The sequence below is a fragment of the Melanerpes formicivorus genome, unplaced genomic scaffold (genome assembly GCF_026170545.1).
Source record: "Melanerpes formicivorus ecotype bairdi unplaced genomic scaffold, bMelFor1.0.p_v2 SCAF_121, whole genome shotgun sequence".
Taxonomy (NCBI): domain Eukaryota; kingdom Metazoa; phylum Chordata; class Aves; order Piciformes; family Picidae; genus Melanerpes; species Melanerpes formicivorus.
Window position 1 is genome coordinate 423589 of NW_027142473.1, and position 14577 is coordinate 438165.

Below are 14577 nucleotides of genomic sequence, written 5' to 3' on the forward strand. Positions count from 1 at the left end.
AGGGCAGATCCTGCCTCTCCAACCTGATCTCTTTCTATGATCAGGTGACCCGCCTGGTGGATGTGGGGAGGCCTGTGGATGTGGTCTACCTAGACTTCAGCAAGGCCTTTGACACCGTCCCCCACAGCAAACTGCTGACTAAGCTGTCAGCCTGTGGATTGGACCACTACACTCTGTGCTGGGTTAGGAACTGGCTGGAGGGCCGGGCCCAGAGAGTGGTCGTGAACGGTGCCACATCCAGCTGGAGGCCAGTCACCAGTGGTGTCCCCCAGGGATCAGTGCTGGGCCCTGTCCTCTTCAACATATTCGTTGATGATCTGGATGAAGGGGTAGAGTCAGTCATCAGCAAGTTTGCAGATGACACAAAGTTAGGGGCAGATGTTAGTCAGTTAGAGGGTAGAAAGGCTCTGCAGAGGGACCTCGACCGACTGGAAAGATGGGCAGAGTCCAATGGGATGGCTTTCAACAAGTCCAAGTGCCGAGTGCTGCACTTTGGCTATGGCAATCCCATGCAGAGCTATAGGCTGGGGTCGGAGTGGCTGGAGAGCTCCCAGACAGAGAGGGACCTGGGTGTGCTGATCGACAGCCACCTGAATATGAGCCAGCAGTGTGCTCAGGTGGCCAGGAGGGCCAATAGCATTCTGGCCTGCATTAGGAATAGTGTGGCCAGCAGGAGCAGGGAGGTCATAGTGCCCCTGTACTCTGCTCTGGTTAGGCCGCACCTTGAGTACTGTGTCCAGTTCTGGGCCCCTCAGTTTAAGAAGGACATTGAGACACTTGAGCGTGTCCAGAGAAGGGCAACAAGGCTGGTGAGAGGCCTTGAACACAAGCCCTATGAGGAGAGGCTGAGGGAGCTGGGATTGTTTAGCCTGGAGAAGAGGAGGCTCAGGGGTGACCTTATTGCCCTCTACAACTACCTGAAGGGTGGTTGTAGCCAGGAGGGAGTTGGCCTCTTCTCCCAGGCAACCAGCACCAGAACAAGGGGACACAGTCTCAAGCTGCGCCAGGGGAGGTTCAGACTCGAGGTGAGGAGGAAGTTCTTCACCGAGCGAGTCATTCATCATTGGAACGGGTTGCCCAGGGAGGTGGTTGAGTCATCGACCCTGGAGGCGTTCAAGGGGAGATTGGACGTGGCACTTGGTGCCATGGTCTAGTCATGGGGTCTGCGGTGTCAGGTTGGACTCGATGATCCTCGAGGTCCTTTCCAACCTGGGTGATACTGTGATACTGTGTGATACTGTAACACCACCCCCCTGAAATCTTCCCCACCGCTGGCTCCTCAAAAGCACAACAGCCCTGGCTGGGACAGCCGCAGCCAGGAAGGCACAACCGGAGGAGAAGAGCTGAGGGAGAAAGCTGCTGTGCATGGCAGTCTGGGCTCCCACACCAGACTCCATAGCTGCTGGCCCTAAGAGCCCTGGGACACAGCTGAGTGGAGCAGTACCTCCTGCAGCTTGGGAGCAGGCTGCTCTCTGGGAAACCAGATGGCTCTGGAAGCAGAGCAGCCACTAACTGCCTGGTGGAGACCCCCGGGTCAGGAGTTCAGAACTCTGCCTCCTTTGGCAGGCCACTGAGCAGCCCCCAGAGGAGCTGCAGAGCCTGCACCTTTCCATGGCAGTAACACAGCAGCCTGGCCTTTGGTGGGAGCCCCAGAGGTAGGAGATGCAGCTGCTAACCAAGCCACACTGCTCCCACTCAGCCAAGGGGAGGATGGACAGAGCCCAGCTCCTCACAGCAGAGCTCACCCAGCTCAGAGCTGAGAGCTGCTGGCTGTGGCTCCATCCCCTCTGCCCAGATCTGGAAGGACTCTGCCTGCAGCATCTCTTACAGAGGTTCTATTTGCTCCACAACAAAAGGCTGCTGAGACTGCTTCTGACAATCCAGGCTGAGATCTGCAGCTCCTTCACTTCTTTTGTTTCCATGAAGCAACTGGAAGCAGACCTGAGCCAAACCCCTGCTGAAGCCACAGAACCTGGATGCTGGGGTTGGAAGGGACCTCTGGGCATCACCTGGATCAGTTTGCCCTGGATCCCAATGTCTAGGTGGGTTTGGAATCCCTCCAGAGCAGGAGACTCCACAGCCTCTCTGGGCAGCCTGCTCCAGGCCTCCAGCAGCCTCACACCAGGAAGTTTCTCTTCATGTTGAGGTGGAACCTCCTGGCTTCCAGTTTGTGGCTCTTGCCCCTTGTCCTGTCCCTGGGCATCACTGACAAGACTCTGGCCCCAGCCTCTTGCCCCCCACAGCTCCTTTAGCTCTTGCTGAGCATTGCTCAGCTGCCCTCTGGGGCTGCTCTGCCCCAGGCTCCCAGCCCCAGGGCTCTCAGCCTTTCAGAGCTGCTCCAGGCCCATCGGTAGCTTTATAGCCCCTGCTGGACTCCCCTCAGCAGTTCCCTGACCCTCCTGAACTGGGGAGCCCAGAACTGGACCCAGTACTCCAGATGTGGCCTTCCCAGACCTGCTGCTGGCCACACTCAAGATTCTTAACACAGCCCAGGGCGTCCTCAGCCTCCCTGGCCACAGTTGCTGGCTCCTGGTGAAGTGCTGTGCACCAGCACTGCCAGACTCCTCCTCAGAGCTGCTTCCCTGCAGCTCAGCCACTCACCTGCACTGCTCAGGCTCCCCAGGGCAGCACTCTGCACTTACCCTGGTCCTCTCCATCAGACTCTGCAGCCTAAGCCATGGAGGAGGAACCTGGGCTGGTTTCAGTGAGCTCTGGCTAGGAGTGAGCTCAAGCAGGGACAGCTCTCAGCTGGGAGTGCTCTGGCTGGGGTCCTGCCCGGGGGGTGGTGCCGTTTGCCTCTCCAGGCTTTGCTCAGTGGAACATCTCCACCCCAGCACAGGGTTCCGAGCTCCAGCACAGGGTTCCGAGCTCCAGCCCAGCTCTGCAGCCCAGCCCTGACCGGCTCCTCAGGGCACCACTCCCTCCAGAGGCTCCAGTGCAGACTCCTCTCAGGCAATCCCCACCTGCAGGCCGCTGAGAGAGCCACAGCCACCCCTCAACCAGCAGCCAGGGAGGGCCTGGACTCGGTGCTACAGAGCCAAGAGACAGCTGGCGGCTCGGGGGGGTCCCTGGGGCCAGCTGGATGTACCTCAAGGGCTGGAGCCTTCCTTGTCGGCCTTTTGTTCAGCGGGGCAGGATCCAAGGCATTGTTCTCCTCATCATCTGAGAACACAGAGCCTTCCCCCTCACAGCTGGCCACAGCTGGCTGCTGAGACTTACTGTCCACACCTAGGCAGAGCAGCCTGAATGGGAAGGCAGAGAGGAGGCCATCAGTGCTGGCAGGCACAGCAGCACCGCGGGGCACAGCCATGCAGCTCCCAGCAGTCAGTAGGGCTCACACAGCACTGCAGGGCGGCAGCTGGGGGTTAGGGACCAAAGGCTCTTGGCTGGGAAGCCACCAGGAGCTCCAACTGCTCATTTGACACAGAACTGAGACTGAAGCCACAGCCTCTGATGCTCTGCAGGCTGCCTCGGCAATGGGCAGGGGGAGGTTGACTCAGGGAGAAGTCAAAGAGCTGACTGGTGCCAGGGCGCAGGGGGCACAGGGCTGGGGGCAGAGCATGATCCACCTGCAGCCTTCAAGGAGGGGGGGAGAGGAGAGGGAGGGGAGAGGAGAGGTTCGGAGAGGAGAGGAGAGGAGAGGTTCAGAGAGGAGAGGAGAGGAGAGGAGAGGTTCGGAGAGGAGAGGAGAGGAGAGGTTCGGAGAGGAGAGGTTCGGAGAGGAGAGGTTCGGAGAGGAGAGGAGAGGAGAGGAGAGGAGAGGAGAGGAGAGGTTCAGAGAGGAGAGGAGAGGAGAGGAGAGGAGAGGAGAGGAGAGGAGAGGAGAGGAGAGGAGAGGAGAGGAGAGGAGAGGAGAGGAGAGGAGAGGAGAGGAGAGGAGAGGAGAGGTTCAGAGAGGAGAGGAGAGGAGAGGTTCAGAGAGGAGAGGTTCAGAGAGGAGAGGTTCAGAGAGGAGAGGAGAGGAGAGGTTCAGAGAGGAGAGGAGAGGTTCAGAGAGGAGAGGTTCAGAGAGGAGAGGAGAGGTTCAGAGAGGAGAGGTTCAGAGAGGAGAGGTTCAGAGAGGAGAGGAGAGGAGAGGTTCAGAGAGGAGAGGAGAGGAGAGGAGAGGAGAGGAGAGGAGAGGAGAGGAGAGGAGAGGAGAGGAGAGGAGAGGAGAGGAGAGGAGAGGAGAGGAGAGGAGAGGAGAGGAGAGGAGAGGAGAGGAGAGGAGAGGAGAGGTTCAGAGAGGAGAGGAGAGGAGAGGTTCAGAGAGGAGAGGAGAGGAGAGGAGAGGAGAGGAGAGGTTCAGAGAGGAGAGGAGAGGAGAGGTTCAGAGAGGAGAGGAGAGGAGAGGTTCAGAGAGGAGAGGAGAGGTTCAGAGAGGAGAGGAGAGGAGAGGTTCAGAGAGGAGAGGAGAGGAGAGGTTCGGAGAGGAGAGGAGAGGTTCGGAGAGGTTCGGAGAGGAGAGGAGAGGAGAGGAGAGATGAACCAGAACAACAAACACCTGTGAGCAAGGAGATGGAGGCTGGGGCCTGGGACACCAAGGTTTGCTTCTGGAGGAGGTACAGACTGAGAAGCAAAATATTTTTCAGGGCTGAGAGATGCTTCTTCAAGACAGCACTTTGCCTTGAATGACCTCCTGTGCCTCCTCCCTTCTGTCCTGTGGAGGGGCAGAAATGGGGAGGTCCCTGCTGCCCCAGGGTGGGAGCTGCTGCCACCTCCTGTGTGTGTCTCTGGAATATGCAGAGCAGATCACACTGCTCCCTTCACTGAGGAGCAGCAGAAGCTGGCTGCAAACACTCTAAGGAAATCCCTCAGAAACAGTCTAAATCCAGCTCCTGTCCCCCTGTGCCAGTTCCTTCCTAGGAGGATGAGCAGTGCACAGAATCATAGACCCAGACTGCAGTGGGCTGGGAGGGAGCCTCCAAGGGCATCCTGTCCACCCCCTGCAGGCAGCAGGGACAGCTCCAGCTAGAGCAGGCTGCCCAGGGACACAGCCAGGCTGATCCTGAATGTCTCCAGGGACAGAGCCTCAACCCCAGCCCTGGGCAGCCTGTGCCAGTGTCTCCCCAGCCTCCCTGTGCAGAGCTTCCTCCTCAGGTCCAACCTCAGGCCCTGCTCCAGTTTCAAACCACTGCCCCTGGGCCTATCCCCACAGCCCCTTCTGATCAGTCCCTCCCCAGCCTGCCTGCAGCTCCCCTGCAGATATTGACCTGCAGCTCTGAGGTCTCCCTGGGGCCTTCTCTTCTCCAGGCTGCACAGCCCCAGCTCTCCCAGCAGAGGTTCTCCAGCCTCTGATCATCTTGGTGGCCTCCCCTGGACCCTCTCCAGCAGTTTCATTTCTCTCTTGTGTTGGGGGTCCCATGGCTGGACCCAGCACTGCAGGTGAGGTCTCCCCAGTGCAGAGCAGAGGGGCAGGGTCCTCTCTCTCCATCTCTTGCCACACTGCTTTGGATGCAGCCCAGAAATCCCTCCCAGGGGAAGTGGTCCCAGCAAGAGGTTTGCACAGCACTCAGTATGAGCAAGGGCAGAGGCACTGATCACACAATGGCCAGGAGCTGCTCCCTGCACCAAAGACACACTTGCCATCATCCCAGCAGGCACTGACCCAGCCACGTGCTCCCCCAGCAGCTTTCACTGCCAAACCAAGTTAGGAGCAGCCAGCTCCACCAGCACACTGCCCAAGAGCCACAGAAGAGAGGCAGCCACCCCTTCCAAAGCTGGAGCCCAGTGCAACCCAAGCAAGTCAGTGTGCCCACAGCACAGCCCTGTGTTAATGAGCACAGCCCACCCCGGATGGGGCTGCCAGAGCTGTGCATTCCCAGCACCTCACAGCACTCTCATGCAATCTGTACCACTTACATCAGAGGCCCACAGAATTCACATGGAGGAAAGGAAAGAACAAACTGTTAGGGCAGAGGAGTGTGGAGGGGAAGGAACATTTTGTCAGAGCACAGAGATCTTCCTCCCTGCTGTCTGCATTCACCTGCAGGTCCCTGAACAACAGTGAATGCTGGCACCTGCTGCTGCAGCAGACAGCCTGCTGGGCTTCTGTCAACGCTTTGCCTTCCCTGGAGTAACCAAAACCAGCACCCAGGTATTTTGCAACACCCAGAGGAGCTCCTGCAGTGCCATCCAGAGGGGCCAGTGCAGAGTGATGCAGATCATCCCTGTACAAACTTGATTCAATGCTCAGCAAAGAGGAGTTCTGAGGAGCAAAATGCCCTGCAGCAGTGGGAGGCTGTTGACTGCACTAAACAGCTGAGAGAAAGGCTACAAGGATCCCCAACAGGAGAGCTGGAAGCAAAACTGGTTAAAAATAAAGATGGCAACACCCACACTGTGCAATGGAATCCATGCAGAGACAGCTGAGCAGCTGTGCAAGGACAGTTGTGATGCTTTTGAGAGTGCTTCCCAAGGCAATGCTCTAGCTGCACAGAGCACAGAGCAGGGAACGGCTGCTCCTGAGCCCCAGGGAGGTGATTTGTTTAATCCCCAGCCAAGGGAAGGTCCCCTCAGGATCCTGCACTGCTGGCTGTGTGGGATCTGTCTCCAGGGTGACAATCCCATGCAGGGAGAGTGCCAACACAGTGATTGGGTTATGCTGCTGGAACAGCTCCAGGGGCTGCAGCACCTCCTGCAGGGCTGTCTGGAGGTGTGGCACTGCGAGCTGCAGTGCTTCAGGTGCTGTATGGGTGCTGAGCACCACCCTGTAGTGCATCCCCAAACAGCCCCAGGCACCACTGATGTCCCTGCACATTTCTTACACTGCCTAAGGCTCCCAGCAGCATTTCAGTGTTAGCTGTGCCCTCAGACACACGCAGCCACCACAGCTCCCCTGATGCACAGCTGCCAGACACATCTGTGCTCTGGAAGGGTTAAAACTGATCCTCCTTCCCAGCCATGCCACGGGTCTTTGCAACAGCACCTAAGAGACATTAGTGAGGAGAGCTGCACCAAAGATTGCATTTGTTACTTCCCCAGCCCCAGGGCCAAGCTTGCCCAGCACCGACCAGCTCTAAGGCACTGCTAAAGGACAAGGAGTTACTGCTGGAGATCATCACCCAGTCTGTCCCAGGGCAAAACACCTCTCATGGGAGTGTCCTGCTGCCCCTCAGTGCTGCAGCCTGACCCTGCACAGGCTGTCAGCACAGACAAGGAGAATCAGCAGCAGGAGGGAGCCTGGCCAGCAGAGCCCTGCCACAGCCCAGGAGCAGGAGCTGCCGGCAGCGAGGCAGCACAGCTGGGGCCGATGCAGAGCAGCTCTGCACTTCCAGATGCAGCCCAGAGCAGAGGTTTTGTCACATGCAGACCACCAGGCCAGTTGGGCTGAGCCCACCAGGCTGGGAAGAGCTCTTCTGTGGAGCAAACAGCTTCAGTGGCAGGAGAAGCCTCCCCCTGCCAGTGCTGGAGCTACCCCAGGCCGCAGCCAGGCTGCACAAATGGCCATTCCATGGCACCTCCTGAAGCCACCACCCTTGGGCCCAAACCATCCTCATTTTGTCCTCTGCTTCTTTCAGGACACCACCAAGGCAGCAGGGTGGGCAGACTTGCTCCTACCAGCCTGTGCTCTACCCAGGAGCCTTGGGGGCTTCTGTGAGTCAGGCAGCAAGAGAATCACAGACTCACAGAACTGCCAGGGCTGGAAGGGAGCTCAAGGCTCAGCCAGTCCCAACCCCCTGCCATGGGCAGGGACACCTCACACCACAGCAGGTTGCTCACAGCCACCTCCAGCCTGGCTGCAAACACCTCCAGGAATGAGGCTTCCACCACCTCCCTGGGCAACCTGTGCCAGGCTCTCACCACCCTCATGGGGAACAACTTCTTCCTAACACCCAGTCTGAATCTCCCCACTTCTAGTTTTGCTCCATCCCCCCCAGTCCTATCCCTCCCTGACACCCTCAGAAGTCTCTCCCCAGCTTTCTTGGAGCCCCCTGCAGATCCCCTGCAGGCCACAAGAAGGTCTCCTGGGAGCCTTCTCCTCTCCAGCCTGCACAACCCCAACTCCCTCAGTCTGTCCTCACAGCAGAGCAGCTCCAGCCCTCTGCTCCTCCTCGTGGCCCTTCTCTGGACACCTTCCAGCCCCTCCAGATCCTTCCTGGCACAGAGGCTCCAGAGCTGGCCCCAGAGCTCCAGCTGTGGTCTCAGCAGAGTGGAGCAGAGGGGCAGAATCCCCTCCCTGGCCCTGTTGGCCACACTTCTCTTGCTGCAGCCCAGGATGTGGCAGTTGAGCCTCACCCACAAGAGCACAGGCTGCATCCTGACACCAGCCCTTCACCCTCCTGCTGGAGCTGTGGCTGGACTAGCTGCCTGTTTGCATCAGGAAGGCTTTGGAAAGAGTACTGCCAGCAGTTGTGCTCTGAATAGCTGCACCAAAGCTTGCACCAAGGAAAGCTGAGAGCCAGCAGCTCAGGACAGCTTCATCCCCAGCTAAACAAACTCAGCTTCTTCCTTCCCCCCCTGCTCTCTGGGGGGGAAAAAGCTGTGGTCACACCACACAGCCAGGTCTCTAAGCTCCCAAAGCTGCACTTCCAAAGGAGCATTTGGAATGGCAGGCTGCTGCCTGCAAGTGCATCAATGCATCTACTGCCTCGGAGACAGAGAGAGGGCAGCCTGTGGCCACAGCAGGAGCCACAGCTTCAGCACAGCCCTGCTGGTGTGGCCTGGGGGCTGGACTGTGTCCCTGGTGCAAGAAGACAGCAATGCAAGCCAGTCTGAAGGCCAGGGCACAGCATCTGCACCAGGGCAACATGACTTTGGGCCCCATCTGTGAGCACATTGGGCTGACTGCTGCTTTGGCACCACCAGCTGAGTGGCCTCAGCTTACCTGGGGAGCATTAAGCACTTATGGATTCAGTGACTCTCCTGTAAGCAACACTTTGAAGTCCAATGCCTAAGAACGAGGAGGATGCTAACAAAAGGCAGTGTGACTGCAAGGCTTCCCGATGCCTTAACCTCACTGCACCTTCCACAGCCTTCATTCTGCACAGGGGCACATCCCTAGGTGTGCTAGGGCAAGGAGCCAGACAACAGGGAGGTGACAAACCAGGTAAGGGGTGGGGGGAATTTGCCACCTGCACAGTCTGCAAGGAGCCTGAGTCAGGCTGGCACCAGCAGCCTCCAAGCAGCAGTGCTGCTCAGGGCTGCATGGCACCTGATGCCAGACAGCAGGAGGGCACACTGCAGGGCCAGGAGCCAGCAGTGGTGGCTGTGGCACGGTGGCAGCACCTGGTCCTTCAGTCCCCCTGTGCACATGAGGTGAGCAGTAAAGGGATTATGAAGGTCTTCTGCTTCCACCAGTATTAGGCACTGCCAGCTGGATTTCTTCTTCCTTCCCAGACAGGTTGCTTGGCAGCCCCTACCTCTGGTGTGCCCACATCAGAGGCCTCCTCCCCCTTTCACCTGGCACTGGGACAAAAGGCAGAAGTGATGCAGCTCAGTTCTCAGCAACCAAAGTAGTTGGTGCACCACTGAGAAGACCACCAGCAGCTAAACTCATCACTACCTCCTACGACTGTAGGCCACCCAGGCTGGGGACAGGAGGGGCACTTCCTCAGAGCATCTCAGGCACAGACTGGAGCAGGCAGTCTGCCCAGCCCCTTCTGGCACACCAGGAGCTGCTGCTGGCCTTTGCTAGACACCCAAATGCAGCAGAGGAGTCCTCCCCACCAAGAGAGCCAGGTGTCAGACCCCGGGGAACAGAGCCAAAGACAGCTGGCGCTGGGGCAGGGCTGCCATGCTGCACTCCCAGCGGATGCACGGCGGCGCCGGGGCACCAGGGGCACCCTCAGCCGTGCTGGGGCACCAGGGACACCCCCAGCGGTGCTCACTCTCTAGAGCAGGAAGGACTGAGGCTGGCAGGGGGCAGCAGGGCACACACCCAGCTCGCCGCAGCGCGGCCCCGGCACGGGGCGGAGCGGGGCGGCAGGAGCCGTGCGGCGGGGCGGGGCGGGGCGGGGCGGAGCGGGGCGGCAGGAGCCGTGCGGCGGGGCGGGGCGGAGCGGGGCGGGGCGGAGCGGGGCGGCAGGAGCCGTGCGGCGGGGCGGGGCGGGGCGGGGCGGGGCGGAGCGGGGCGGCAGGAGCCGTGCGGCGGGGCGGGGCGGAGCGGGGCGGGGCGGAGCGGGGCGGCAGGAGCCGTGCGGCGGGGCGGGGCGGGGCGGGGCGGGGCGGAGCGGGGCGGCAGGAGCCGTGCGGCGGGGCGGGGCGGGGCGGGGCGGAGCGGGGCGGCAGGAGCCGTGCGGCGGGGCGGGGCGGGGCGGCAGGAGCCGTGCGGCGGGGCGCGGGCGCAGCACTCCCCTGCCAGCAGCCGGCACACGGAGCAGCAGGAGCACGCTGCAAGAGGAGCAGGCCTTAGAGACTCGCCGGGCTCAGCCGCAGCTCTCCCGGCACGCCTGGCACCGCTGAGGCGGCTCCGCGGCCCCCGGGCACGGAGAGCACAGAGCACAGGGAGCACAGAGCACAGGGAGCACAGAGCACAGGGAGCACAGAGCACAGAGCACAGGGAGCACAGAGAGCACAGAGCACAGGGAGCACAGAGCACAGGGAGCACAGAGCACAGAGCACAGGGAGCACAGAGAGCACGGGGAGCACAGAGCACAGGGAGCACAGAGCACAGAGCACAGGGAGCACAGAGAGCACGGGGAGCACAGAGAGCACAGGGAGCACAGAGAGCACAGGGAGCACAGTGCACAGGGAGCACAGGGAGCACAGGGAGCACAGAGCACAGGGAGCACAGAGCACAGGGAGCACAGGGAGCACAGAGCACAGAGCACAGGGAGCACAGAGAGCACGGGGAGCACACAGAGCACAGGGAGCACAGAGCACAGGGAGCACAGAGCACAGGGAGCACAGAGAGCACGGGGAGCACAGAGCACAGGGAGCACAGAGCACAGGGAGCACAGAGAGCACGGGGAGCACACAGAGCACAGGGAGCACAGAGCACAGAGCACAGGGAGCACAGAGCACAGGGAGCACAGAGAGCACGGGGAGCACACAGAGCACAGGGAGCACAGAGCACAGGGAGCACAGAGAGCACGGGGAGCACACAGAGCACAGGGAGCACAGAGCACAGGGAGCACAGAGCACAGAGAGCACGGGGAGCACACAGAGCACAGGGAGCACAGAGCACAGGGAGCACAGAGCACACAGCACAGGGAGCACAGAGCACAGGGAGCACAGAGAGCACGGGGAGCACAGAGCACAGGGAGCACAGAGCACAGGGAGCACACAGAGCACAGGGAGCACAGAGCACAGGGAGCACAGAGCACAGGGAGCACAGAGCACAGGGAGCACAGAGAGCATGGGGAGCACACAGAGCACAGGGAGCACAGAGCACAGAGAGCACGGGGAGCACACAGAGCACAGGGAGCACAGAGCACAGGGAGCACAGAGCACACAGCACAGGGAGCACAGAGCACAGGGAGCACAGAGAGCACGGGGAGCACAGAGCACAGGGAGCACAGAGCACGCAGCACAGGGAGCACAGAGCACGGGGAGCACAGGGAGCACAGAGCACAGGGAGCACAGAGAGCACGGGGAGCACAGAGCACAGGGAGCACAGAGCACAGAGAGCACAGAGCACAGGGAGCACAGAGCACAGAGAGCACAGAGCACAGGGAGCACAGAGAGCACGGGGAGCACAGAGCACAGGGAGCACAGAGCACAGAGAGCACAGAGCACAGAGCACAGGGAGCACAGAGAGCACGGGGAGCACAGAGCACAGGGAGCACAGAGCACAGGGAGCACAGAGCACAGGGAGCACAGAGAGCACGGGGAGCACAGAGCACAGGGAGCACAGAGCACAGAGAGCACAGAGCACAGGGAGCACAGAGAGCACGGGGAGCACAGAGCACAGGGAGCACAGAGCACAGAGAGCACAGAGCACAGAGCACAGGGAGCACAGAGAGCACGGGGAGCACAGAGCACAGGGAGCACAGAGCACAGGGAGCACAGAGCACAGGGAGCACAGAGAGCACGGGGAGCACAGAGCACAGGGAGCACAGAGCACAGAGAGCACAGAGCACAGAGCACAGGGAGCACAGAGAGCACGGGGAGCACAGAGCACAGGGAGCACAGAGCACAGAGAGCACAGAGCACAGGGAGCACAGAGAGCACGGGGAGCACAGAGCACAGGGAGCACAGAGCACAGAGAGCACAGAGCACAGAGCACAGGGAGCACAGAGAGCACGGGGAGCACAGAGCACAGGGAGCACAGAGCACAGGGAGCACAGAGCACAGGGAGCACAGAGCACAGGGAGCACAGAGCACAGAGAGCACAGAGCACAGGGAGCACAGAGAGCACGGGGAGCACAGAGCACAGGGAGCACAGAGCACAGAGAGCACAGAGCACAGAGCACAGGGAGCACAGAGAGCACGGGGAGCACAGAGCACAGGGAGCACAGAGCACAGGGAGCACAGAGCACAGGGAGCACAGAGCACAGAGCACAGGGAGCACAGAGCACAGGGAGCACAGAGAGCACGGGGAGCACAGAGCACAGGGAGCACAGAGCACAGAGAGCACAGAGCACAGGGAGCACAGAGAGCACGGGGAGCACAGAGCACAGGGAGCACAGAGCACAGAGAGCACAGAGCACAGAGCACAGGGAGCACAGAGAGCACGGGGAGCACAGAGCACAGGGAGCACAGAGCACAGGGAGCACAGAGCACAGGGAGCACAGAGCACAGGGAGCACAGAGAGCACGGGGAGCACAGAGCACAGGGAGCACAGAGCACAGAGAGCACAGAGCACAGGGAGCACAGAGAGCACGGGGAGCACAGAGCACAGGGAGCACAGAGCACAGAGAGCACAGAGCACAGAGCACAGGGAGCACAGAGAGCACGGGGAGCACAGAGCACAGGGAGCACAGAGCACAGGGAGCACAGAGAGCACAGGGAGCACAGAGCACAGGGAGCACAGAGAGCACGGGGAGCACACAGAGCACAGGGAGCACAGAGCACGGGGAGCACAGGGAGCACAGAGAGCACGGGGAGCACAGGGAGCACAGAGCACGGGGAGCACAGGGAGCACAGAGCACAGGGAGCACAGAGCACACAGAGCACAGAGAGCACAGAGCACAGGGAGCACAGAACACAGAGAGCACAGAGCACAGAGCACAGGGAGCACAGAGAGCACGGGGAGCACAGAGCACAGGGAGCACAGAGCACAGGGAGCACAGAGCACAGAGCACAGGGAGCACAGAGAGCACGGGGAGCACACAGAGCACAGGGAGCACAGAGCACAGGGAGCACAGAGAGCACAGAGAGCACGGGGAGCACACAGAGCACAGGGAGCACAGAGCACAGGGAGCACAGAGAGCACGGGGAGCACAGAGCACAGGGAGCACAGAGCACACAGCACAGGGAGCACAGAGAGCACAGAGCACAGAGAGCACAGGGAGCACAGAGAGCACAGGGACCATGGGGAGCACAGAGAGCACAGAGCACAGGGAGCACAGAGCACAGCGCCACAGCCCAGCCCGGGCGGGCGCCGTGCCCAGCTGCCTGGCTCTGTCCTCAGGTCACAGAACAGAAGTAACTCCTGACCAGGAGGGGCAGCGAGAGGCAGTGCCAAGGGCTGTGCCAAGAAGCACAGGGGCAAGACTGGCAGTGGTCCTGCTGCACGCTCTGGAGGGCTTTGGGAGCTTCAGACTTCCAGCAGTGCTGCAGCCACTCATGCAGCCTCTGCAGGGAAGCGATCCCTGGATCCCTGATCCTCCCAGCTCAGGAACAGGCTGAGGAGCTCTGCAGGAACTGCCTCTGGCAGAGCTGCCACAAGCAGGAAGGCAGCCAGGGGACTGCACTGCACCCTTCAGCACAGATCCTCACAGAAGTCTGTCACAGCTTCAGCTTGTGCTCCAGGCAGCAGCCTTCCAGTTTCCCTCCCAGGGGCAGCAGGGACTCCAGATTTTAACCAGAAAAAGGCTTGGAGGGAAAATAGAGATCTGATCAACTCCTTTGGTCCTGATCATCCTGCACTACAACAGTGCCACACTCACCAGCACACCCCAGTGCTGCTGCTGAAAGCAGACATCCCTTGCCCCTCACATTCCAGCCCTCACCTTCCCTCTCCCCTGGCTGATGCTCTCTGCTGGCTTGAGGCCGTGACCCAGGTCGAGCACAGCCTGGAAGCAAGAGCCAGCGTTTAACCTGAGGCAGCTCCCTGACTGGGGGCAGCACTGGCACATCTCCAAGGCAGAGGGTGGTGCAGGGCAGGGGCAAGCAGCTGGCTCACAGCTTTCCCATGGGTGCTGCTCACAGCAGCTGGGTGCTGCCACGGAGCTATGGCCTGCACCGCAGGGCTGAGGCTCAGCCAGCCTCAGAGGATCTGCTGGGGCTTGGGCTCTGCTTTTACACAGGAGGTAGCTGTCAAAAGTGCAGGACAGCTTCGTTCCTGAGAGCTCCTGTCACAGCCACAGGCAGGCTGTTCTGCCCCAGCTCTCAGAAGCTCTGCTGGTGGGTGAGGACACATCCTGCATGCTGACACCCCTCACCTTCGCCCTGCAGCGCCTAGGTGCAAACCCAGCAGGCAGAGCGGAGCGGTGAGCGCCAGGGAGCACACTGCACCCTTCTGCCCTGAGCTCATGCCAGCAGAGAATGAGC

The 14577-nt window shown here is 60.7% G+C and overlaps 1 protein-coding gene across 2 annotated transcripts in view; it reads right to left on the reverse strand.

Moving 5' to 3' along the window:
* The window catches only part of REEP1 (receptor accessory protein 1), a 90098-nt gene that overhangs the window by 6133 nt on the left and 69388 nt on the right, over positions 1-14577 (reverse strand). For both annotated transcript variants that reach the window (XM_068167607.1, XM_068167608.1), the window contains one exon: positions 3089-3228. In XM_068167607.1, the coding sequence (XP_068023708.1) occupies positions 3089-3228 (140 nt within the window). The remainder of the gene's footprint in view (positions 1-3088; positions 3229-14577) is intronic.